This window comes from Numenius arquata, chromosome 16, assembly GCF_964106895.1.
Source record: "Numenius arquata chromosome 16, bNumArq3.hap1.1, whole genome shotgun sequence".
Taxonomy (NCBI): domain Eukaryota; kingdom Metazoa; phylum Chordata; class Aves; order Charadriiformes; family Scolopacidae; genus Numenius; species Numenius arquata.
This window is the reverse complement of record NC_133591.1, coordinates 3517771-3544776: the sequence shown is the minus strand read 5'-3', so window position 1 is coordinate 3544776 and position 27006 is coordinate 3517771. Positions and strand designations below refer to the sequence as shown.

The 27006-nt window shown below is 48.4% G+C and overlaps 1 protein-coding gene across 1 annotated transcript in view; it reads right to left on the bottom strand.

Annotated features, from left to right (window-relative positions):
- Positions 1-3393: 3393 nt before the first annotated feature.
- Positions 3394-27006, bottom strand: part of SSH1 (slingshot protein phosphatase 1) — a 37925-nt gene continuing 14312 nt past the window's right edge. The window contains exons 3-15 of the mRNA XM_074159526.1: positions 20246-20349; positions 18355-18419; positions 17446-17567; positions 15221-15289; positions 14727-14792; positions 12732-12926; positions 12379-12472; positions 10907-11035; positions 9708-9754; positions 8231-8377; positions 7113-7313; positions 5341-5971; positions 3394-4873 (exon numbers count right to left, since the gene is read on the bottom strand). Of these exons, the coding sequence (XP_074015627.1) occupies positions 3605-4873; positions 5341-5971; positions 7113-7313; positions 8231-8377; positions 9708-9754; positions 10907-11035; positions 12379-12472; positions 12732-12926; positions 14727-14792; positions 15221-15289; positions 17446-17567; positions 18355-18419; positions 20246-20349 (3139 nt within the window). The 3' untranslated portion in view covers positions 3394-3604. The remainder of the gene's footprint in view (positions 4874-5340; positions 5972-7112; positions 7314-8230; positions 8378-9707; positions 9755-10906; positions 11036-12378; positions 12473-12731; positions 12927-14726; positions 14793-15220; positions 15290-17445; positions 17568-18354; positions 18420-20245; positions 20350-27006) is intronic.

Sequence of the window (27006 nt, the reverse complement as noted above, 5' to 3'; positions counted from 1 at the left end):
TACTCGCCCACCCTTCCCCTCCCCTCTCCGGGTCCGTGGCCGCGGTCCGACCAGGATGGTCTCCACCTCCTGGGTGGGGGGCCGGCTCCCCAGGGGACAGCGGGAGATGGCAGCAGGAGAGGGGGACAGAACCGAGCCACGGGAAGGACAACCGGGGGGCGTGGGGGGGTGGCTATTGCTATCACAGAGACCGACGACGCCTGGACTGGGAAATAAGGTGCCAGTTTTGTGCATTTCGGGTTTTCTGGCAGAACGGGACGGGGTTTGGATTCCCACCTGGGAATCCGCCGAGCAAATCCAGCTAGAAATACCTCCCCCCACAATTCCCCCCCCCCCCCAGGTCACGTTTCTGCAATGCATAGAGAAATGGGGGCACCGGGAGCTGCCGCCGGCGCGGCGGCGTCTCGACAGCCCTTTGGTTTTGCCGTACGGGGAGCGGGAGGGAAGTGGTTACAGCGGGGGCCGGGAGGTGGAGATGCAGAAGTAGCAACGGTTCTTCACTGCCACCGGAAACACCAAAAGCACCCAAAAAAAAAAATTGAAAAAAAAAAAACCCCAACAAACCAACAAAAAACCCCCAAACAAACGGCAAACAGCAGAGTTTTAACAGCTCAGCATAAATACACAGTATTTGTAAACTATTATTAAGGCACTCAATTGTAAAAGAACAATTACAATACGTGGGAGAGGACAAACACGTCTACCTTTGCTCATGCAATAAATCTACGGAATTCCGCGAGCATCAAGGGTTTGGCTACGAAACCCCTGGAAATGGCACGCTGGCGCTTCTGGCGCACCTTGGCTTCGAGAGCGACTCCCAGGAGAGCCCGGGCTGGGCCGGCGCCGAGCTGCGCCCCGGGAAAGCGGGGGGGTCTGCGCGCAGCAGAACTTGGCAGGCACTCAAGAAAACAGGAAGGAAATATAGATGTTCGTTCGCATCGGTTAACGGAATTTTTCTGAGTTTATTCAAATCCGACCTCTCCCCCCCACCCCCGGCCCCGGTTCTTCCTTTGGCCAGGGGCAGCAACGGGAAGGGGCTGCAGCACCGAGAAAGGTGCGGGTCTAAAGTTTAACGGGGAAAAAAAAATAAAAATCACCGTGCGAACGGATCAGACTGCGCTGGGATGGAGCCCGAGGGCAGCGGCTCCCAAGGGGCAACATCCAGCCCCGGGGGGGGCATCCCCTCCGCCCCTGGTTTCCGCCTCCCCCCCTTTCATAAATCAGAACCTGGGTGTAAAGGAGGGGAGTGAAGATGATACAAACACAGGGAATTTATTGCCGATCTGGACTGGCGCGGTGCTGGCAGCGGGTGGAGGGTATTTCTTGTCCTACCCTGAACACGACCCGGCGTTTTCTCAGCCCTAAAAAGCTTGTGCGCATTTTCCAGGGTCCCCTCACGCGGCAGCTGCTGCTTCAAACCCGCTTTCCTGGCTGAAACAGAAGCGTGCCTTAAGCTAAAAACACACATCACGTTTAAGACTCTTTAAGGAGGGACACGTATTTACTGATTGCCGGTCCCTACAATTCCTCGCACTGTCGATATAAAAATGTGGAGTCTTCTGCTGAAGGGGAAAAAAAGGTAAGCTCTGGGCGTTTCGGACAGTAAAACACGCGTCTCCCTTTCTCAAGGCTGTGGATTTTTGATTAATACAGACTCTGAAAACGACTGCGTCCAGCCCTGCTCTCCCCCACCGCAAGGAGGGGATTTTTAAGAATGGCTTTCGACGGGAGATGTTAAAACGTGGGAGAGCTCACGCTCACAGCCCGGCTGCTAAAGGAGCAAACCCATTTATTTGCCATCCCTGACCCCCAAGATCTCTTTGACACCCAAGATCTGTTTTGACCCCTGAGCCTGCTTCAAAATACCACCCCGAAGGCACAAGCAGCCAAGCACGGTTTCAGATGGGACTCTGAGAGCCCCAAGGTTTGGAGCATGTCCCCCCCTACACGCTTCTCAAGCCCTTCCCTCCTGACGTGGCCAGTGCATCTTGCACAGAGCAGCTCCTGACCCGGCTGCCCAAAATATTCTAAGAAAACGTGCATTTCAAAGAGCCTGGGTGAACTGCTGCGCTCCCAGCATCACCCACAGCAGGGCAGCAGGAGGAGGAGTGCACGGTGACGCTGCTCTCTGACCGGTCCCCAAGAGCCAGCCTCCGACGTGGGAAGGGACGCGTTCCCTCGGCCGCGGTCGCTGCAGGGCAGGCAGCACCACGGGCGCCTCGCCGAGGGAGGGCACGGGCAGCTCCCGGTGTCCTCCCCGCAGGTCATGCCTTCCTCCCAAAGGAGATCTCACCCACACCTTCATCATCCCTCTCTGGAGCGAGCCCGTATTTCTGTCTGACTGCTCGCCCTGAAGGATGTGCTCTCCTCGAGAGCAGGATTTACGCCTCTGTCACCCCTACAAGAGCCGGGACACGTACACCCGGGCTCCCCGCTCTGGGGCCACCCAGCCTCCTGCCACCCACCATAAATAACCCCTCGGACTTTGCCAGCAGCTTCCCGGGCTGCCAGCAAACCCAGGGACCGCTCTACCAAACCCAGCAGCAGTAACCAGAACAGACACACGGTCACCTACTGGGATTTCAAACGCGTGGGACACCAGAGCTGTCCCTCCCCGGCCATCTCGCCGGCACCGTGTGCCACCAATGGCCCAACGAAAGGTCCCCAACACAGGATCCACGACACCGACACAGCATTACACAAAGCTTCACTGGGGTCACTGACTGGCCCAGCTCGTCATTAGCACTGGGACGTTACAAACCACAACAGCAGCAAGAAAACCACCCAAAGAACACACGCCGCCTCTCAGCCTGCGACAGCGACACAGCCCGGGTGTCACCCACGTGAGACGATGACAATTCACCCGGACAGGCAGCGAGGACGGACAAACACCAGCAGGTCACGGAGTCACCACGAACACAGCTCAATACTCCTTCATGTCACAGCGGGGTCACTCGGGGCAGGAAAGTCTCTGTCTCCAAACTCCTCCAGGGCTTTACAGGTAACATTAAGGGAACACCTTCAAACAACGGTAAATATTGTGGGAAAAGCCTTTTTAAAAAAAAACAAAACAAAACACAACAAAACAACAAACCAAGACTAAAAGTCAGCAAGAACAGAGGTAGTGTTCATGTCACCATTTTAAGGATTTTTCCACAAGTGCCCTCATTTAACTAGAGACTTGTGTTTGTTCTGTAAAAAAAAAAAAAAGTCATGACTAATTATTTTGTTGAGTCCTTGAAACCGAGTATTTCAGCATTTTATATATATAGATAGATACAAGTATCTATCTATATATACACACACACACACAACCACGTTATTATACTTGGCAAACAGTACTAGAAATAGCATCCAGCGGGACAACAGGCAATTCACACACAAAGTCCTCTTCTAAGCCATGCAACACATTTTATTTTCCCTTGTGCCATCCATCATGACTGACCCATCACGGTTTTGTTCTCCCCACTCAGAGCACAAGGAGGGGAAGACGAGGTGGCATCAGATGAACCACCGCAAGTCAGATGATAAAACTGCATCGGTGCAATGGATAAATGCCATAAAAAAAAAAACCCCAAATCCATCCCCCTCCAAACAGAAGGCATCAACTTTTGCCCATCCAAAGCGTGTTCTTCAAGTTTCCGAGCGCTGGCTTCGCTGCCAGTTTGGAGGGGACATCTGTGCTCCTCAACGTGGACTGTGGCTCACAGAGCACAGAAGACTCACTGGAAACGGCCTCTTTTGAGTCCGTTATAGTTGACACATCCATGTCACTCGATAAGTCCTCGGAAGATAAGTTAAGACATCCCAGCTTGGCGAGAGAATTGGACCTTTTCAGAGGAGAAGACACAGTCAAACCAGCCAGCCTGAGCCGGGTCTCGATTTCCTGAGTTCGCTGCTTCACCAGGCCGGGTTTGCCCCGCACGCTGTGGATGCTGTCGCTGCTGGAGCTGCGTGTCAGGTTGGAGCTCCGGGAGGAGGAAGGGGTGTAGCAGATGGTCTTCAGAAAGTCCTTGGTGAAACTGCTGGTGTGCTCCAACCGACACACGAGAGGCGTGGAGGTTTTCTGAGAGATCCCCTCCAAGACGCGTTTCGCCTCTAACTTCTCCACGTCGTTTTCTTCTTCGGGGATCAAGGGAGTGGGGCCCAGAAGAGGCACGAGGCCGTGATGCGAAATCAACTCCCCACTTTCCTCCACGATGCCGGAGTCGACTCTGCTCAGGGGGCTCTCTCTGAGCAGCGACGAGGCCTCCGAGGGCAGGCTCTTCAACCGCTCCAGCTCTTTGGTGTGTTTCCTGACCAAGCCCGCTTTCTGCAGCTGAATGAGAGACTCCTGATGCTGCATCAAGTAACTGTTTGCACTTGGCTTTTCCAAGTCTTTGCTGAACAAGTACTTCAGATCCTTAGTAGGTTTCCCATCTTTTCTGGCCAGAGACTCTTCTTTTACCAGTTCTGCGTTAAGGAGGCTCTTGTCACAGTGCGAGTTCCTCCTGGGCAGCAGAGTTTTGACCGGGGTTTTTGGTGCATCTTTTCCTTTCTCCAAAAGGTGTTGATCAAGCGATTTGCAAGTGCCAGCCTCCAAAGCACCGGTCCCTGCCGACAGAGGAAGGGCAGCCTCGACGTTTTTAGTTCTGATTCCTTCCTCCGAGTGTGCCTTGCTGGGCAGGAGGTCCACCAAGTTGGAATTGATGTGGGAGAGGAGGGCCGGCTGCGTGCAGATGGTGGCGGTGCTGCGACGAGCGGTGCCGGGGTTCAACTTCTCACACTGCTCCCCAAAAGAGTCGTGAGACAAACCCGCCGAGGAATACATGCAGTCGGCGCAAGACTGATAGGAAGGTTTGACTTTACTGAGGATCCCAAACACGGCATCGTGCTGCAAGAAAAGAGAAGAGGTACAGATAAACGGGCAGGGAACAGGACATCAGCGATCAGCAGGGCGAGGCATAGACCACAAGATGTATTTACAGCCAGGCAGATTTGAAACAAAGCCCATTTCCACTTCTCTTAAGGCCCTGCGGCAGGAATAAAAGCCACGCACTTTCTCAGCGGACAGTATCTCCAAAGGAAGAATACCTACCGTTTCAAGCGACGGTCATGCAAGCAAGTTGCCCAGAGCAGTTTACAGGGCACTCACATGCGTGCGCTCTCTCTCTGGCATCTAAATCCATAGCTTGGGCAAGCAAAGCCATGTTGAGAAGCACTTCGAAAAGGAAGCAGCTCATCATGGAATCAAAGGCTTTATCCAAGTCAAATGAAACTGTGCTACGAAGATGAGAAGAGCAGTTTCACTTGCAGCAGAGTCAGCCATGCTAATCACCTACATTTCAACTCCATACGCACCTCAAAATCCTCTGGGCAACTCCTTTTGCTGTTGTTGTTATTCAAATTCTCTCTATTAAGCCTGCTCTCCTCTTTGTGCATGGACAAACGCCGCTTCCACTTCTCCATCGGATTTTCCTCCCTGACACCGTCCTCCCCTGGGTCCCCGGAGCCCAGCACTACCCTTCCCTTCCGGGGGCTGAAGTCCAGTTTCTTCTTCACCTCCTTCTCGGTGAAGCCGCTCAACTCTGCCAGCGGCTCCGCTGTCTCCAGGGCTTTCACCGGCTCCACCAGCCTCCCCTCAGGAGGCGCAGACGGAGGTTGTCCCACCAGCGAGGCAGCGCGCTCCGCAAGCGCATCCCGCTCCAGCTCCTCCACGTGGAAAAAGCTCTCCCTGTCACCGGGGATCTTGTTCTCCAGCAGCGTGTCCGAGAGGCGATGGAAGCAATAATTAAAACCCACAGACATTTCCGTGCCAGCACGGTTGTCCAGGTATGCTGACTGTGAAGGTGTGTCCAGGTCAGCCAGGCGGTTTTCCAGATCGATGTCTAAGCTCTCGAGTAAGAAGTCGCCCGACCCCGTGGTACCGTCTGTGTTCTGGGGTAGGTTGCTCTCCGCCTGCTGCTTCCACAGCTTATTGTGGCGCTGCTTGCTGGGGGGAAAGGACAAAGACACACGTGACCACCGTTCAACCGCAGGATGCCCAGTTCCAGGAACATCCCTTTCTATAACCTGGAGCCGAAAGGCTGAATAGTGGGCCCAGCCTGGCAGTTCCACTTGGGCAAAACCATCTCTAGCATCAGGATTTTGTCCCTCCTGCCTGTCCTCTCTAGATTCCCCTGGCCCAGCAGGCTCCCAGACCCATGATGGGAAGAGTCCCTCAGGGCGGAGGGGCACAGAGCCCTCTGTCAGAGCAAAACACCCTGAACCAACATCTCCGCACATCCCATGGCACAGTTCCTGCTGAACCAGAGTGAAAAATTTCCCTCCTCTTCCTCCAGCGGAGCAGAGGCCAAGCAGAGCGTGCAGAAACCCTTATTAGATACAACAGCACTTGCAATGACAAAGACTTGTGATTGGCATGGTCACCCAGAACTGCGAGTGACTTGCCTCCAACACTGCTCGGCTCAGTTCTGCCTCATAAAACAAGAACAATGTTTTGCTGAACAGAACTTGGCTGCTGAGAAATAGGAACACGCTTCCCGAACGCAGAGAAGCCCTCACTGAATTAACCCAGAGCAGATCTCCCTAGAAGACAGCTAATTTCCATCCAGGGAGGCCTAGCACAGGAAAGGTTTAGAAAAATAAAATTAGCCCAGGCTTCTGCATCTGCTCTTCTAAAGACCCTTCAGATTACAGCACCCGTACACTCTGGCACTGTCTTTGAGCAAGACATTGGCAAAAGAACCTATTGTTGGTTCTTCAACCAGAACCAGACGTGAGGTTGCCTACAATTAGCTCCTTTATTTCCCACAAGTCACTTTTCCATTCCATAGGGACTCTTTGTCAGGAAGTGTAGTGACAGGACAAGGGTTTTAAACTGAAAGAGGGGAGATTTAGATTAGATATTAGGAGGAAATTCTTTACTGTGAGAGTGGTGAAGCACTGGAACAGGTTGCCCAGGGAAGTTGTGGCTGCCCCATCCCTGGAAGTGTTTAAGGCCAGGCTGGATGGGGCTTTGAGCAACCTGCTCTAGTGGAGGTGTCCCTGCCCAGGGCAGGGGGGTTGGGACTCGATGATCTTTAAGGTCCCTTCCAACTCTTACCATTCTATGATTCCTCCTGTGGCCTTACCTCGCGTCTAAAATGCCTTCATATTCCAAAAGCTGTCTCATGAAGCCTGCGTTCGGCCTTGCGATGCTGCGTTTCTGCTTCACGTAATTATAAGCCTTTTCCAGCGACCAGCCAAACTCCTTCATTGCGTAAGCGATAACAGTGGATGCTGACCGGCTCACACCCATCTTGCAGTGCACCAGGCACTTGGAGTGATTCTTCCTGCAGAAGAACAAACAGGAAAATACATCTCTTCATTCTGGACAAGGGATAATGGTTTTAAAATGAAAGAAGGGAGACTTAGATTAGATTTCAAGAAGAAATTCTTTGCTGTGAGGGTGGTGAGAGCCTGGCCCAGGTTGCCCAGAGAAGCTGTGGATGCCCCATCCCTGGAGGGGTTCAAGGCCAGGTTGGAGGGGGCTTGGAGCAACCTGGTCTGGTGGGAGGTGTCCCTGCCCAGGGCAGGAGGTGGCACTGGATGGGCTTTAAGGTCCGTTCCAACCCAAACCATTCCATGATTCTATGGTTATGGTATTGTTACCATTTTACATGCTGGAGGGACAGTACTTTGTCCTCCTGACCACCCTAACACCATGGCTCAGTAGGTGACAAACTCTTTGGATTAAGGGGGCCATGAGAAGAATCTCTCTCCAGAAAAGTCGGGAGTTGGAGAAGTGAAGCCTCAATCACGCTGCCATTTCAGAGACCACCATGAAGCCTCCTGCCTGCCCGAGCCCACGGATACAGGGATAAGCGGGAAGAACCTGAGTGTAAAAGCCCAGCAGAGTTTGTCTGCAGAGACAGCTGGGGCTAATCCAACACGGACACGTGCTGGAGCATTTCCAGAGCTTCTTGAGAAGAGGAAATGTCCTCGTTTCCTTTTGGAAGCAAAACAAAATAATAATAATAAAAAATATCACAGGCCGGGAATAGGTTAATGTCAGTACAGGAAGAGACAAGGTACGGGGAAGTTCCAGGGACACAGAAGAATCCTGGCAAAAGCCCCGTGGCCTCCTTCCGTGGTGATGTGGCTTTGGGGAGGGCCCAGCTCCACGCTGGATGGGAGACGCAGGACACAGCATCAGAGCCCATGGCTCGGATGTGCTCTCACACCAAATCCCATCTCCCAGCCCACTCACTTGGCCTTGTTTATGAAGTGATAGGCCTCGTTCCAGTGAGCCAGCAGGTCTGTGGTCTCCTCGTCGTACACACGGATATTGTGATACGCGAACAAACCGGGGAAAAAATTATCAATTTCCCTGGTCACATTCAAAATGTAGTCGATGCTGCGGAGAACACAAAGAAAAATAAATTTGAACCACCATGGTCATGAAAGGGAACTGACACGTGTTGTGAAGTCCATGAAATCTGACACAACACGAACTGTAAGATTTTATCTACAGCCCTAATCCCGAACGCCCGGGACACGCGGTGACACAGGTCACACACACACCCCATTCAATCCATCTTTCACCGCTGGTGTGTCCCATTCAAAGCGTCAGAACCCTGGGCACAGGAGGGAGAAGTTTATTTCACCCCGAGACTTTGTAACCTACTCAAACTCCTCACTGTGTGCCCCGTGCAGCTTCGGGGACGCTGGGAGGAGAAAAGTGCATCAGCTGCAAGTGACTCATTCGGGAAAGGGCTGGGAACAGACCCCGGGAATCACAATTTTCAACTGCAGGCTGTAGCTGCAAAACCATCCTTTCTCATCTTTCTGACCAAAAATATGAGAGTCACATGGTATCTCTCGATTCCTGCCAAATATTACAGCAGGGATTACAATGTACCCGGGGAGAACGAATGCCCATATTGATTTATTACCTCCTATCATTCAGACAAATCAAGGACACGGGATATTTGTTTCAGAATTTGTCCAGCTTTGGCTTTTAGGCACCGCGTATCAAGATGCCTTCCCCGTAGATCAAAAGCATTAACGCGCTGGTTGATTTACTTGTTCAAAGATGTTCAGACATCTGTTCCCAAGGACTCCAAACTAAACATTTTCGGCCATGCTGTTGAGCAATATTTTGCAGTTTCTCACATCAGGGTTGGTGTACGCCTTGGGCAAGCAGCAAATATTTACATGCAAAATCCTTACTCGGGCCAAAAAAGCGTGAAAAGGAAATCAAGCCAAGAAGCGGCACGGTGATGAGAGCGTGGTGAGAGACAGCCCTGCAGCTGCCTGTCTGGGCAGGTGAGGTGGAGATTGCTCATCCACAGGAAGTTCTGCTCCATTTAGATAGAGTGGGGCTTATTTTTCCTGTAATATTTGCTCTCCTGCAGCCTGCAGGAATTCACACCTGACACAACACTATGGATGACCATTTCACACTCGGCTGCTACACATTGAGGGGGTTCAGAGATCTCAATGTACTTCACAAACGAGAGTTTTTGTTATTTCCACTCTACGTGTGATTGATAGAAATGAGGTAGGAAAGATTTCTCAACCAAAGTCTTGACAGTAAGCTACCCACATCGCTGGGAATGGGCTCAAACTCATCCCTACAGTCTACAAACATCATATGTCTTCCCAGGAGACCTGAATGTAAATTAAAGGCAAACAACTGGAGGTTCCAGAGTCTAAGGCTGGTGCTTGAAAGGTGCAGTACTCACCCCGAGCCCTGCAGCTCCTCCAGGTTGGAGGCGTTCCACTCGGACCCCTGCAACAGCCACAAAATACATGTTTCAAAGGAGCCCAAGACCCTCCCTCTTTCCTAAAGTTCTACAACCCCCTAGCCTCGCAGAAATATTGGTAATAACCTCTGAAACAGCAACACTGCACCGCTGCAGCCAGCACAGAGATGTCCTGTCCTGAGCAGGCAGGGACCTCCTGAAGGAGGGGACAAGGCCATGACATCCTCACCTACGGAGCTAGTTCTAGGCCAGCGTGGGACAGAGCACATTCCAAATCACTGTTCCCGGCCACTCTGGATTTTTAACCACAGAGATTAATCATCTTCTTTCCCTGCACTGTTTATGTGTGGCATGGCTGGAATCACAGGTATATGAGAAAGCAAATCCTGGAATTTATAGGGGTGGTTACACCTTGATTTCCCCCTATACCTGCAAAATGGAAAGCAAAAAAGGGTTTGAGTGCAAAACCTGCTTTTTAAACATGAGCACTTCCTCTGATGCTCTCCAGAAAAAAAGAAGAAAAAAGAAAAAAAAAAAAACACCCAAGCATAACGGGCACAAATGTATTCATCTCAAGCAAGTCTTTGTTCCAGATGGCAGTGCCATGTTTTGCTTGGAGTACCACCTAGTGGCAAAAGATTAGACAAAAAGATTAGCACTGTTCTTTGCTTATGCACAAGCGGGTACAGCATGTCAGCACATTAGTTCTGTCCATGTCTACAGAACTTCATAGGCTCAACTGAGAAAAACAATACAGTGATCTAAATCAAAGAGCACATGGGTGTCACACCAGGACAGCATCCACAGCTGGACCCTTTGTTTGTCACAGAAGAAAATCTCCGTTGCTCAAATTAAAAAATGAAGGTGCATAGAAAGAACTTGAGCTATGCCACGGTATGTCCTGAAACAGGATCAGTCCACCAGGAAAGAACCATTGCATTAAGCACCAGAAACAAGAATGGAGTTAGAAAAAAAGGGCTTCTCTACCACAGGCTCTTACAAGCACTATGGGTCCTGGAGAAAAGTCTGCACGAAGTGGGGAGAGCGGGCTGTACCTCTCGCTCACGCTGCACAAGTCAGCCTTGACACAACATCCAGCTTTCCCTCAGCCCAGCGACTTGTCAGATCACCCCCATAGAGCCTCCTGCTCTTCTGGAACTCCCAACGTGGCAGCTTACCAGATATAAGTGATCAAAAATCAGAGATGGTTTGTCCATCTGCCCCAGGATAAGCAGCATTTCATTGTCTATAAATTCCTTGAATTCCTTCAAGTTGCAATTCATGTGCTTCTCCAGCTCATTTCGTATCTGCAGAGCAGAAAACAAAGGATGCCACCTAGAATCACCTCTGTTCAATGGAAACATTTGTTGGCAACTCCTCTGCACAACACTTCTTTTGTACTTCATTAAAAACAGCAAGAGGGATTCGACCTTTTGGAGACAAGGAATCTCACTACGGGGCACCTCTCCAAGTATCCTAGGCCCCCAGATTTAAGATCTGTAAATAAAGCTTCAGATAACACTCGAGTACAAAAAAATGTGGTTTAGGGTACCCACTTCTTAAAAATAATTCAAAAGTTAAAAAACAAGATCCAAGCTAACAAACAAACGTGAAATCCATTGGAAGCAAGGAGCGCATAATGGCAGCAGCGATAGTGAAGAGGGATTTCCAGTACTCTCCCTTTTCCAAACACCAGGGCACAGCCACAGTCCTCCCACTGCACTTCAGCTTCAGGAAGGTGCAAGGCAAAGAAAGCACCATAACTTTGTTTAACCCACCATGGAAAACGATTGCAGCAAAAAAATCAAAGCATCTTGACTGCACCAAGAGCTGAGAACACGTACACAGGCAGAAGAGTTCTCAGCTTATGACTACAACTTGTAAAGCTGCTGTTACACGAGTGTATCCAAAGCCTCCAGTGCTAAGCTCGAGGAAGGAAAGCCCTGCATGTTAACAGCCTCCCTTGAAAAACGACACCCCAACCCCAAAAGAACTGTTTCCATTTGCTCTGAATAAGTCTGCGCTGTGGCTGGATGCATTTACACCAGCCTAGATCCAAACTAGCTTTACCCTTGGCTTGTGATTTTCTGTCCGTAAACTCACTAGCAAAATGTCATCTGCAGGACCCTCTGACATTTGTTCAGGAACAAAGAAAATAAAACCCTTAAAATGAAGCCAACAAGGAGAAAGGAGGGCGTAGACTTTGTTCTGCAAGTCCATGAGCAAGCGAAGATCAGGACACTCATCTAAGACAACGGTACCTTTTTGAGTGCTGCCTTTGCTTGTGAAATTCACAGGGACACACTGAGGAGTAAGCGGCTGCAAATTCATCGCTTGGACATTCCTACGTGTGCTACAACCAACAGTAATTCAGGCATCACCTCTGACGCCTCTCCCCTGGCAAAGAACCAGGCACTTTGCATGAGGAAGTCACATACTTATTACTAAAGTCTTGAAAAAACACACTCTGATGTCTGTACTACCCTCATTTCCCTGCTGGGGAAACAGAGGGGCAGCAAAGCTGAAAAGCGGAGCCTTTAAGGAACAGTTGGAAATAAGACACTCAGAAGCCAGTGACACTCAGTCATATGGTGTCTCTGGAAATGAATCCAGCAGGAAGAACAAAGATAGCAGGAATCTTTGTATTTACCTCCTTAGAAGTCACATTTTCCAGGTCTTTGCTCATCATGATGCTCCGGAGTTTGGCTTTAATGAGCCGTTCTGTTCGTTCCCTTTCAGTTGGCCTGCAAAGGAAAAGGAGAGGATGTCTCCAAGCTGGCAGCAAACATATGGTGCAACTCGTACTGTACAGAGGAGCGGTGGTAAAGAGTGCTGGTAAAAGGTGCTGGGATTAAAATTTTTATGAGAATAATGGAAGAAAAACCATTCGAAGACACTTACGAAAAGAAAGAAAATGAACCACTGGGGGAAGAAAAGGGAGAAGGGGAGAGGTCCCTTTCTAATAAAATTAGAACTAATTTTCTAATAAAATTCAGAACTGACTTGTCGACAAACAGGGCTGGAGAGTCGGGGCGGGTGGACTCCAGGTCCTGCATCGCGTTCCACTCGTTGATGCAGCTCTGGTCGGAGCTGATGCAGCTTTCATAGTACGTGGCCCAGACCAAGGCCATCCCACCTGGGAAGTAGTTGTACCTTCTTGCGACTTCACAGGCTTTATGGAGGATCTGTAAAGCAGACCTGCAAGTGCGGAGAACAAATTCGTACAGATGTGAGCAGGGGGAACAGACAGAGCCAAAAAATCTGAGATTTTCAGAGAGGAAAAGGATTTTCAGCACTATTTGTTGTAATTTATACGATAAAGATACTGTTTATCATATCAGAGTTCAGAGAAGCCAAAAACTGCACCTCGGAGGCCTTCTCAAGAGCCAGGCCAAGGCAGAGGCCGAAATCTCCTCCTGATTAACAGGCAAGCACAAGGCACAAGTCGCTCTGGGATCTAATCATTAGCTAACTTGTAAAGCCAGACCAAAGAAAAATAAAGAACATGGACAATTTTCAAACCACCTTCAACAAGGAGTCAAATGCATATTTACCAGCATTCTTGGCCCCTGACATGCTCCAGGGACAAGGCCCAGATTGGGTCATTTGTTTTTCCAAATTCTAGCATTACTTTTTCCTTCCTTCCCGACTCATTTTTTTTTTTCTTTTTTTTTTTTCCTTCTCTTCTCTTTTTTTAAAAGCTCTACTCCGAAGATGTCATTGTACCGAATACATTAAGCGCATCTAAGGTTGCCAACAGGAGGGGCTGAGTTAAAAAATGACAGGAACAAGAGTTTCATTTGTTTACGTACCAAATCATCCCTAGCACGACATCCTTCTCTACATCTGTATCTTCTCCCTATCGGATGCTGCAAGGACAGGGATCTCTGGAGGCTCCAGCAGGAGCCAGCAAACTGCCCAGGCCAAAAGAGCTGCATTTGTTCTGTGCAGGGCTGGGTAGCAGCCTCTTCAAGGAGGAATTTGTTGGCACCGGCCGCTGCTGATTCAGCCACCTCTGCTTCAGTGTTTTGGAATCCCTGCCCTTGGGAGGGGCGACAGGAGCTGAAAGGTGAACAAGCACCCGGGGGGAGCACGGAAAGTTTCTGCGTGGCAGGAACCCCAGCCTGGCCCCAGTAACGAAGCAGAACACGGGGAACGCCGTCAGATTGGCAACGGGTCCCCAGACTCCTCCTTCAGCCAGTTAGAAAAATACACAGAGAGTGGAAAGACTGGGTTTGCAGCCTGATGAATTCATGTTGGTCTTTCATATTTAAGAAGTGGACCTGTTGGAGTGAGTCCAGAGGAGGGCTACGGAGATGCTGCAAGGGCTGGAGCCCCTCAGCCGTGAGGACAGGCTGAGAGAGTTGGGGGGGCTCAGCCTGGAGAAGACTCTGGGGAGACCTTATAGCCCCTTCCAGTACTTAAAGGGGGCCTACAGAAAAGCTGAGGAGAGACTCTTTATTAGGGTGTGCAGTGATAAGATGAAGGATAATGGTTTTAAACTGAAAGAGGGGAGATTTAGATGAGATCTGGGGAAGAAATTCTTTGCTGTGAGGGTGGTGAGAGCCTGGCCCAGGTTGCCCAGAGAAGCTGTGGCTGCCCCATCCCTGGAGGGGTTCAGGGCCAGGCTGGACGGGGCTTGGAACAACCTGGTCTGGTGGAAGGTGTCCCTGCCCAGGGCAGGGGTTGGGACTGGATGATCTTTAAGGTCCCTTCCAACCCAAACCATTCCATGATTCTATGATTTAATTCATCTCACTAGCGCCATTTCCCTTACACTGAGGAGCACATACTGCTCTGAACAGAAGCAGAGGATCCTGTTTTCAGATCAGTGTTCTCACAGTCCCTTTATAGCACCCGCTGACACAGGGAAGCAGCATCTCTGCTGCAGCTCACTAATTACCAATTACAGAGAATGCAAAAATGCAGTTTACTTGTTTTTAATTTATGCACAGAAATGGCAGTCTCGTTCTCAATAAAGCTAATTAACAGACATACCACATGGCTTGCACCGACACTGGCTTGAAGATGTGCATTCTCCCTGCAGTGCTCACGCTGAAGCCACTAACGGAGAGAGGAAAAAAAAAAAAAACCAAAACCAGTCAGAAACTGCTCTTCTCCACATCACGAGCCGCACTCTACAAACAGCTACTGCAAGGCAGCTATAGGGGCACTCAAAGTCAAAAAGAATCAGGGATGAGAATTTGCATCACTGATTTTCCAACATCTTCCCAAATAAGAAAGGCAAGTGGACAGCCTTCCCGGCATAGGCTGCCACCCCTCAAGTGAGATTTCAGGAACGTTCACCGGGTACCACAGGTTCCACCGAGCAGTTTGAGGGCAGCAAGACAGAGACTCACTGGCTGAGTAAGAGGACTGCAGCCACGAATCCAAAATTGGAACTTCATTTGCAAGGTGATGGAGAATATCTCCTAGAGCTGCCTGCAGTAGGGAAGGACATTCACATTTATCCTTTTAATGTGGTTTCTTACCCATCACCATCAAGATGGATTTTAGTGTCACTCCACAGACGAAGAACCATTCCTATTGTGCAGCTTTTACTGGAAGAGAGATTGTTATACAGGATGTTAAATATAGGCCACGATGCGGTCATGCCAATACCCTAAATTATTAACAGTCTTTAATTTTTAACATCCTCAGGCCTTGCTCTAGTAATTCCTAGTAATACCTTGGGCCATCAAATGCGTAACACTCAAGGAGACTGGCAGCTGAAGGCTAAAGGTCTACTCTTGATATCAGCATTTTGATTGCTCCACAGGGCTGAAGGAGCAGTACAGAAGCAAGAGTTAAAATCACCAGCTCTTCTCTCCCCCTCCAGAACCTGCCAGAAAGCACTGCAGTGTTTACCCTGTCATCTTTCCTGCTTTGCTCACCCTCACGAGCTCAGGGCAAGGCAGGTCTCCGAAAGGTCATAAGATGATCTGTCTGCAGAGATTCAGCTCACTAAAGCGTGGGGGGAAGAAGCCCTGGGAGGTGGCGGAGCAGCCACCCGCCTCTTCCAAAGGGGACCCATGGGGCCTTTCAAAGGACTGCGTGTTCGGTTTTCACTTCATCACTCCGGCTCGTAGGAAAGACAAGAAGGATTTTTTTTTTTTTTTTAATGAGTTTACCTAATCCAAAAGAACACTTCCATTTCAGAGATGCAATCTGGCAAGAAAACCATATTATAATGGTAGCCAGTAACTTTCAACTAGTAAATAATTAAGCTTCTGAGATTATTAAAGTTTTAAAGGAAATTGGGATGCATACAGCAACAGAGAGCAAAGAACTCGGGTTTCGTTTTGTTCTTTTCCTTTCTTTTTTAAGCCTTCAGCCGCTTTCTAGAGCGGATCAAAGGATTTGACAGGCCAGTCTGAACACACATATGGACAATGTGCACTTTAGAGCTTTGCGAGAAAAAATGTTTTTTATTAAACACATGTAAAAGGAATAAAACCCACAAAAGCGCCTGACTAGTCAAACTGTCAGCAGTCAGAACACTTACAGCTCAGCAGTGACATTTCAGCCCCAACACAGAGCCACGCAGTCCCTCAATAAACTTGCTAATGCCAACTGACTTCTTTATGCATGAGACTTACCCTTAATTAACAAAAACTTTGGCTTTCGGGGAGACAGGAACTGAAACGGCAGCTAATCTTACAGTTGGGATGGATTTGTCTTAACTTTTCCATCTTTCCTCTTGTCTCACATCAACAGCCACCAGGAGCAAATTACGGCAAGGTTGTTTCGGGTTTGAAGATGACACAGCAAACATTCACTGCTGTTGCACACTAAGTGTGTCAGAAGGAAATTAGAATTTCCTCCGTAACACCAAGAGCAGTAACTTCCCAGCAGAGACAAGAGGCAGCACCAAAGCCAATGGTTAACAGTGGTAATTAGGAAGGTACGGGTGGAAGTTTCCCTACAGGTCTCACTGAAGCGCAAAAGCTCCCCTCTTCTACTTACAAGAACAGAAACACCCACTGAGGGTTTCCAAAAAGAAAACAAAAGTCACTCTGGCTGCAGCAGCACAACATGGCAGCCTGTTAAATCATGGGGGAACACAAACAATGGTCTGGAAGCTCTAACTCCAGCTCGGCCAAACCAGCCCCGTCTCTCCAAGCCAAGAGCTTTTCTGCCTTGGTTTGCTCACCTACAACTGCAATAATGTGAGAGGGTCTGCCATAACAAAATATTTTATTTGCCTTTCAAAATATTCTGTGCTCTTATCAGTTAGACAAAAGAAACAGCTCATTACCGACACATTTGTTTGTTGGTTTTGGAGGTACTTTAGCAGTATCGCTTTTTGACGTTATTTGGCAACTAAGCTACCCCCCCAAAAACCAGCTCCATTGCATCATACCATCAACAGACTTGAAGTCTGGTGGATTGAATAAATCCCAGTTTTGCAGCTGTGCCTTTGAGAGCATTTGGTAGTGAGCAGACAGCAAACTACCATAGATGAGGTAGATGCCACAGCCCTACGGGTGGATTACACGTGAACCCTTTGCCCACAACTGCCCAGAGGTTCGAAGGAGACTGAAAGCTTTCTGGAACAACAAAATCACCCTCTCGCCCTCAGAAATCTCAACACGTCCTCTCTCTTGCTAGAATTTCCAGATACATGTCAACTAACTGCTTGGGGAGAGTTTGGTGTTAGGCTTTCCAGAGAAGCCAGCCTGCCCAATTTCCAAGCCCAGCCTGGCCTCAGACTTACCTCTCCTTGCTGGAGAAATCCACACCCAGCAGAATATTCTCTTCTGTGTCCTGTCGTCCGCTGCTGTACACAACCACCATGTACCGCACTCGGTCTGTCCACACACTTTCCAAACGGACAGCCTAGAAAAAGGTCATCAGGCTCTTCAAACCAGCTTTTAGATAATTATTACTTCCATTGCTGCCTAATATTTTTTTTTTATAAGGTGTAATTGTGCCCAAAAGCTTTATTTAGCTGCAGTATGAAATACAACAGGGAGAGACGGCCCATCTTGCAGCAAGGCTAGTTGCCAGTTTGAACTGGCATCAGCCAGGGAGAAGATTAGCCTGGATTATCTGCCCCAATCCGGGGAAATACTACAAAATGTAACCTGAAGATTTGTTCTAAAGAGGTTCAACTATAAAGTTGGTAAAAATGTTGGTACTGAACTGAAAACAGAGGCAGGCTCAGAGGACTCTTCTAATCTCAAGCCTTCACTGAAACATGTTAGTCGTGCTGGAGGGGATAACTGACACGGACTTTTCTGCAGCAACTTTTCCAGCCTCTGCAGATTTCTTTAAAAGAGAGCCCAGCCCCATTTGGATGCAGTTTCAAGACTGACTTAAGAGTGTCCGGTAACATCAGCAAGCTCCTGTCTCTTCTCCTGTATTAGCATTTGGAATGACTGGAAAATTCAACTTAACAAAACAAATACACTTCAGACAGATCAACTTCCTGACCCAAGTCATTACCTGGATGTAAGGACCAGGGCAAAAGGAGCAGATGGGAAAACACGGCAGGGCTGGCAGCCAGCACAGAGCTGAGCTGACTCGGAAACCTAGGATTTGCCAATGCTTTTCGTGAAGCTCTACAGGTCTGTTTCAAGCACCTCCAACAGAAATGAGATAAGGAAAAGGCATCTTTTCTTACCAGTTTGATCCTATCCTCACAGCGAAGGAGGTTGATCATCACCTGGAGGTGTTGGGGCAAATCACCTGCAGGGAGAGCAGAGAAATCATCAGAAAGGGTCTCTCACCTCCTGCACTAAGAATCAGCAGAGTCTTGACCTGTTTCTAAGTCTTGAATGTTTCTAAGTCAAAAAATACCATTAAAGGAAGGCAAATTAACTTTGTTGTCCCAGAGAATACTAAGAGAAGTGAGCTTCTTGTTATCTGGTTGTGTAAGAACTCGACCTTACTGTATTTGGAAGTTACCAAATATATAGAGACCACCTGTGACTGGCACAAATGACAATACTCTTCCTGTTAGAGCATCTTATAGAAGACAGAAAGATATGGGCACTGAAGACAGGGGAGGAAGAGGCAGAAGGAACAACTCTGATAAAAAAAGAACCACCACCAAAAAACACAAAACCCAAAAAGGAACAAAGGACAAAAGAAAAACTTTGTCTTGTGAAACACACATAACATCGAAGGACCAGCCCCACTGGCCTTACAGAGGGTATATCTGAACAGGAGAAACTTCTGAGGAAGGAGGACTGCAGGAGCAGCCCAGTTTGGGTGATGGATCCCTTCTATCTAAAACAAAGCGCTGCTCACGCACCCAGTCCCTCAGGCTCTAGAGCAGCGGGTACATTTCTGTGTGGTGAAAGCAAGTGAAAGGAACAAGGAATCTACAAGAAAACAAAACAAGTTCACATCTAATAACTTGGTAATGCACTCATAACTTTCCATACAAGATAAAATTCCTTCCGTAGGATGTTTGCTGGGTATATGAAATTGCTGACAATTAAAGAAACCCAAAGCCAAGCTTGGCATTCAAACACCCTCTTTGTGCTTGGAGTGTTTACTAAGCAGCAGACACACAGTACCACACTGTGCCTTTCCCACATGCTCCTGCACTCAAAATGCCCCCATGATCTTATTTCTTCTTTCCCAGTGATCACTTATTCCAAAACTGTCAAAACCAGAAGGCATAAAATCACTTGGTGAGTAGAACCCACTTTCCTGAAGCCCCTATCTGCTTATCAATCCTTATGTATGTCCACCATACAACTCCCTACCATTTCTTCCCACCAGTTTGGCACACCAGAGGAGACTGGGGGAGGAAGGACAGTCTGTTCTTAAACCATGAGAAACTCTTACAGGCCAGACTGTGATGAGTTAACTGAAAAGGGGATTTTCCTGAAACCAGGAAAGGGGATATAAGGAGCTAAGAAATGCATGTCTATCCAGAGACCCAAATCTTGTTAAAATGTTCCTCACTCTTAGCAGCAGCATCAAACCAACCCAGCAACAGGTAGTTTCGAAAGAAAACCAAAAGTCCTAAGCTTCAGATTACTGGAGGCTGGGAGAGCACTCAGAGGAATGTCCCTGCCACACTGACCCAGGACCATCGACAGCTACAGAAGAGGTGCTAGAGCCCTGGGACTCAGCCCATCCAATTTTCCTCCCCACAGGCTGAAGGGGAAGGCAAAGATCAAATCACTGAAGCAAAACCAAGTGATGTTCCTTCATCTGCGGCTGCGGAAAACAGGGATACACATTCAGCACAGACCCTCTGGCTTCCCTGGCTAAAGAATGCCATGGTGAATGCCACGATGTCTGCAGAGAATGAATTTCTACTTCAGTTCCAAGATAAAGACACAGGTTTAAACAAAGACTCAATAAACATACGTTCCCATTCCAATCAAGTGGGCTGAAAACCTGGTTTTACTCAGCAGGTTGCACAAGGCCCACTGTGACAATCAGAGAAGTCATCCATCCACCCACCCACGCGTGGTATTAGCCTGTCCCCATGGACAGGGTGAGCAGCAAAGCAAGAGGGAAAAGGAGTTTCAGTAGGTGATTTAATCCCCTACCTGCATGTTTGTGAGGATGCTGGAGACTTCGCTGGCCCTGGGAACTGTTTCCTTGTTGTAAGAAAAGGGCTGCGCCTTTCACCATGAAAAAGCTCTCGCTCAGGCTGGAAAACAAAAGACAGAGGAAGTCAACTGAAAGGAAACAGCAGCAAAAACATGTGCTCAGGGTCTGCGTGGCCAGGGAAGGAAGGGCTTCTCACTAAAATATAGTAGGATTTTGCCACAAGAAGCTGTTCCCAAAATTTGATCCTGCCACTTGCACAGGATCGCTCCAGGATTATTCACATGCCATTTTCCACCAACATTTTATTACTTGGCCATTGCAGGAGATACTTCCAGCCGTCATGGGCTGGAAAATGACTTTATCATTTGATTACCGAATTCTGCAACTTAAAAACAGCAGAGGCTAAGACTTTTTACAGGCTTAGACTTGTAAAATGACTTCAGATGGGGTTCAGAGCAAATCAATTCCTACTAATTTCAGTTCCTGAGATTTCTTTGGAATGCAAAAACAAGAACATGCAACCAGAAACTGTCTGTGGATTTAAAGAGGAAGGGAGGGCAGATGAAACCTGCCCATCACAAGAGAAAGGAAACTGCCCTGAAACCTCAGGGGAAAAAGCAACCGACACAATAGCAAAGATTTTGCTTTGCTCTGGTGAGATACAACTGTCCTGGAAAAAGCTACTGATAAGAAGGCAGGTCACTGTATGTGCAAATAAATAACGATATTCCCACAGAGTCAAATGACACACAGGCCCCAGAACATAACTCAAGAGAAGGCTGAACAAAATCAGTAGTTACAGTAAGCACCAGCCTAATCACATAGTACCATAACGCACTCGCGAGCGTTTCAGAAATAGCCTTGGCCCTAAGTGGTAAGGTTAGAATTTCCCACAAGGCTGAAAATCAACATCTCCTAAGCTACCTTTTAGTTGCCACAGTAACTGCTTACACTGCATTTCTTACACCCCTCAAAACATCACAAGAGACATTCCTTGTTACAAAGCCCAATTTTCTGCCGCTCTACACTTCCAAACATAGATCATCATTAATTACTGTCTGCTATCTACTAAATATAAACGCTCCATTACGAGATTGTGCTACATGGGAGTTACTTATGCTCCAGAGAATGATCCCACAGGAGTTACTATTCCCAGCACTCGTCCATTCTGTACTTTATCTGGGGTCTTTGCCTTTGGGCAGAAGTGAGCACTAAGGCTCCACTCTACCGTAGTATTTTTGCAAGGACAGATATAAATTGCACGTCTTTGCAGCTTCTGGTGCAAGTTCAGCTTTTCCCTTCCCTGAGAACACAACCAAGGTTTCCAGGCAAAGCTCCCTCATTTTTCAACTGAATCTTCAAGGTGCAAAATATCCAGAAAAATTTGGATCAGGTTTAAATTTGAGATTTCAGCTGCTTTTAACAAGTGAACTAAAATTTTCGCCTAAGTTCCAGGCTCCGCCACTCATATATCAGATCAATAAAACTCCAGCAGGATGACTGCACTCTAATTAAAGCAAGCTTTTCTCCATTTACGCTCCCACGGTATTCCAACACTCACCACTCACTCCAGTAACAAGTTGTGTCTGAACGTGAGCCGCACAGAGTTCCCCTGTGATCCGAAACATGGGCTCTACTCTGCCTGGCACACACTGCAAACGGGAATTTGCTTCATTCTATAAGTGAGCCAGGAAGAGCCTTGTTTCCTTCTCGCACCAGATCCCGCAGGAAAGCGTTAAAAAAGGCCAGAAGTTGTACAAAAGCAGTGACACCAACACAACGTATAGGATATTCAGCTAAATACCAGCTTCACGCACTCACATCTGTTTTCATAGCAAGAGGAAGGGAATGGTTAGTTAATGCACAAGGAGATTAATTCACAGTATCCACGTCCCAAGAATTTTGGGAAACATTTCTTTAGGAAAGGGAAAAAAATGTCCCAAAAGATATTCTTTTATCCCTAATAAAGTACTGACTGGGGTTTCCACAGCAGGAAAAACCTTGGAGGAGAGAGAGCTCCTTCCCAAAAGCATCGGGAACTCCTGCTCTGACGGTTCATTCTCGCCTGAGGCTCTCCTCTTTTACAGTCAGGAAATATTTTACAATAAAGCCAAATATTCCCAGTTGCAGGCAAACGAGAAAGCTGCCCTGCAGGAGCTGAAAGTGACTGCAGGAAAAGGACAACCCACATCGCAAAATTTTTGTCACCGTGTATTTGTCTGCATGGAAATGAACCAAAAAAGCCAAAGAACCTGTTGAGAGCGAGATTTCTTTTTTTTTTTAATTTAAATGTTTGTTTCCTAAACTGCACGCTAACCTTATATAACACAGCCTGGCACCAGTCGGACTGCCCAGCCCTCCCCAGCACTACCCGTACTCCCCGATTTCCACAGGAGCTCCCGTTTCCATACGGCCAGCGCGGGGCCGTATGGAGGTAACGCATCCAAGCGCCTCTCTGCAAAAAGCTCCTGGTTTACAGCACGCTGAAACAGCGACATTACCCGGCACCGTCCCTTATCTCCGGCTCTAGGAACACTCTGTGCTCTCGGTCACTTCACACAAGCGCTAACAGAATAAAAGGGAGAAAAAGGCAAGGCACAATATTCCAACCCAGTTTTAAAAAACCCTTTTAAATCCTGCAGCTCCAGTAAACAAATACAACTCCAGCTTTTTTTAAAGAAAATCTCCTAAAGAACAGAAAAATCCGATCATTACTGAACATCCCCAACTTTTGACCCTCGGGAGCAGTGATAAATGCTCTAGCAAGCAGCATTTGTTAGCAGCATAAAAACGAGTGGCTTATACATACTAATTTGGACTGGTTTTCTTTGAACAGCAGAAGCATTGTGCTGGCCCAAGAGTCAGACAGAAGTCAGTAAATTCAAAAAGATTCATAACTAGCTGTAAAACTCACATCCTTTTGCTTCTAAACCCATAAAAAAAAGAAAAGAAGGAAAAGAAAAGGTTGACCGTATATTCTGTGCGGAGCAGAGGAATCGCGTCTGTTGATGCTACCCAGGAACTGGATGACTTTTACAGAACACTGTGTCTTCCACTGATATCCTGGCTTGAAAAAGCACTTGTCCTAACGTATCCTGATGAAAGGGAGCCATTCAAGAGGGGAAGAAAAAAAAAAGAAAAAAAAAAAACCAGCTGAGGCTCGTCTAATCATTTCCCTCCTCCAGACTTGTTTGTTTGTTTGCTTCCTCCCGCATGCTCCGAAGGCAACGCAGCGCCCATCAGCAAAGCAGCCCTTCGCTGTGCAAAGTCCGTGTTCCCTGGGACAGGAGGAGATAAAAAGCATCGTATCCACTAAGGCCTGTTTGTTTGTTTCTTTACAATTAAAAGCCTGCAATGCCACCGCTGTCATACAGATATGACACAGGCTGTCAAATTAAAATACTTCTTCACTTACTGTACAGCTACCGCAGTTTGATCTGCTCTTTTTCCAGAGTGACTTGCGAGTTACTGAGCTCCTGCTGAACAAGAAGGTCTTTCAGGTGGTTTGGTATTTATTTGTTAGCAACTGGCTATAACGACATTCACCGAAGACTTGTTTCTTACAGACCCCTGAATAATTCCTTCTCTAGGCATAAACCATAACCACACGCCCGCGTTTCACCAGTACCACCAGCCAAACCAGAGGGAGAAGCAGCTTTCTGTTCCATTTTCACCCAGCCCAACTGGCACGGACACCAGAAACCACCCATTCCCCGGATGCCCTTCCAGGAATCCTGACCAGCACAGCTACTTCACAGGAGTCACTTCAGGCTCTCAAATAAATGCCGGGATGAGTTTTGTCCCAGCCCCAGGACCCTGGTGCTCCAGCAGAGCTGCAGACCAGTCCTCCCTCCACTCCATAACCTCACCTTACCAAACTAATGGCATTAACCCCCTAAGGGAGGTAAAAAACTCCTTGGGATATGCCAAGAGTGTCAGCAGGAAGGTACAGCAGGGGATGGCACCCAGGGGCTGGCAAGGAGAGGGTGCTTAATGGCCACAGCACTGCTGAGAGCAGGCTCCAGCGTCTCTGGCTTCACTGTCCCTCACTCCATCCACTGGCTCCGTGCTGCTCAACTTGAAAAGGAAATATTTCTTCCCCTTTGGGAAAGCTCCAGAAGAGCGTGGCTGCAACACACATCAATTACATTTCAAGTTGCTTAAGAACACAATAGGCAGTGCCTTTTAATCATTACAAAATGCTGCCCCCCCCACCCCGGGTCCACAAACGCCAATAAGCAATCTGTTTAAAATACTGGGTTTCCGAACAAGAGACAGAGCTGCTCGCGTTACTGGACGGACAGATAGACAGAGCTGGGAGCCAGCTGCCAGTCGCAGAAAACTTCTCCCTAAGCAGCTTGCTTTGCCGTGGTAGCTCAGGCCGTGGTGTGTCCCAGGAAGAAGCCTCGTATGCCTCAGGTACTCGAGTTCCCTGTTTTAATGGGAAATCTCACATAAGACATAATCATCCTGCAGGATACAAGAAAACACTCTATTAATATATCTTATAGCTACAGAACTCATCTCAAAATAAATATCCATACACAGAAGTCAGCAGAGAGAAAAGCACTTTCCCTGGGAAGGCACAGCCAAGCCCGAGGCTGATTTCAGCAGTCTCTCCCTAGTCTGAGAATGAAAAAATAGTATCAAGTTAAAAGAGGCAGAACACGGAAAGATCAGAGTTTGCATCTGGCCGGGTATCCCTGCTGCTCCCAGAGGTGCCACAGGATCACTGGGTGCACGGGATGCCCGAGGGACCTGGCTTATCTCCACACCTGCAACCACCCTCGGTAATTCTGAGGCCGTAATGAACTTGTTATCTCTGTGTCTGGGGGTGATCACAGATGAGAAGCCCCTTCACAGCAAGTGCTGTTCAGATCTGCTTGCTCACAACTCTGCTCTTAGAGTATTATTTTAGTGCTGAGCTCACGTAGTGAACACCCGGGCACTGGATGTCCTCAGGAGCAGCCCAGCACCACCAGAAGACCGAGGCATATGCACCTGATGGGTACCAAAGCTTGCTTCAGCCAACCTTTGGAGCTCACCTTTGCCTGGCCATTACACTGAAGTCACACCCTCTCCAAAAGGGATAATAGCCCAGCTATCTTCTCCCACCTGAAGCTTTCTCTCTTTCTATTTAACCTTTCATCTTGAGCAGCTCCCACACTGTTGACCTCTTGTGTGTTTGAGGAGCTCAGGTGCAGAGCTGCATGTCCCAGCAAAGCTCCCCAACGAAACCTTGCCCAGGCACAGGGCCACCATCATACTCTCCAGGCACCAAATCTCTGTCAAATTAAGTTTTTTAATTTCCCCCCTCATTAATGGAACAAAACGTACACGTGGTGTAGGGGCAGAGAAGGTCATCTATCCATCAGGGCTGAGCCTGAGTGCTTGGGGGACAGCGGTGGCCTCTGGGCTCATCTGAGAGCAGATTGGAGCATTGGGGCAGAAACCTCCCCTCATCCCAGCATCCATCAACACTTGTCCTGCCTTTCCTACCCATTGTGTGCAGACCTCTCCCCGGGTCCAGAGGAGCTGCCCTCCTGCAACCAGGTCTGTGTTTTAGCAGTAAAAAACAGAAACAAAGCAATATTTGCTTCTCTCAAAATTGCCCACAATTTTACAAAGGTCTGAAAATGGTAGTGCCTCCTGGTTCCTTCAGTTTTATGGCATCTTCTGCTCCAAACCCTTCCAAACTGATAAGGTGAGGAAAAAACAGGCCTTCCAAGCGCCACGAAATTAAACACACTTCCCTTTTCCGCAGCCCCTTTGATAAGGAAGAAGACAACTGATTTCCCCCCCCCCCCTCATTTTCTGCTCAGTCTGGGAAAAGCCCAGCCATCTCAAGGCAATTAAGCAAGAACATGAAATGATGCAGCCCTGGAGAGGGGCCTCTCCAGTGCACGTTCCCACCGCGGTGCCACAGCTTGAGGACCGAGCCGGTCCCCTCGGATGCTCCCGCAGCCCAGCCAGGCCCTGAACACGCCAGAGGGTGGATTTTAAGAGCAGCCAGCCAGAGGGCCATCAGGCAGTCACACCCAAATAGCAACATAAACTGAACTGGAAACCAGCACATCAAAAAGAAAGGAAGATGTGGGGAGAGACGGAGCAGGAAGACGAGGCGGCAGCTGCACGGCCCCGGCTTCCCAAGCCCAGTCGACAACTAAAAGCCCGCTGGCTGCTTGCTTTGGCTTGATAGTAGGCACATCAGATAACACTTCCTGAGCAAGAAAGGGGCCTTCGGAAGGGGTCTGAGCAACACAAAACAGCGCCAGGGAAAAATGAACTTCAAAGCTGCTCGCTCACATGCTACTGCACAACCTGAAAAACAGAAGTGGGAGCCTTGAACAGCAGCAGCAGGTCGTTTCTCGTGCTTTTAAAAAAAGTAATTTGTGTGTTTCCAAGTGGCCTTTGCTCTGTGTCACACACCAGTCACACAGAGTCCAGTGTCATGGGAAGATTAAATGAAATATAAAGGAGTCACCTTTACAAACATAGCTGAGAGTATGGCCGTGACCATCCCTGCTGAACTCCACCCGGAGCAGGCTGCCATGCAGAGGGACGAGCAGAGACCAGGAAAGACCCAGTTTCAACACGTTCAATGCTGTTTTAAAAGAAAATACTACTGCATACACGCGTAGACTTTGTGATATGCTGATAAACTGACCTGTGATGAGAACCGCAGGTGCCCAACACACCTGCTGAAGTCGGTGAGAGCTGCCAGCATCGCTTGGACTGCGGTGCTCTACCTCTGCTG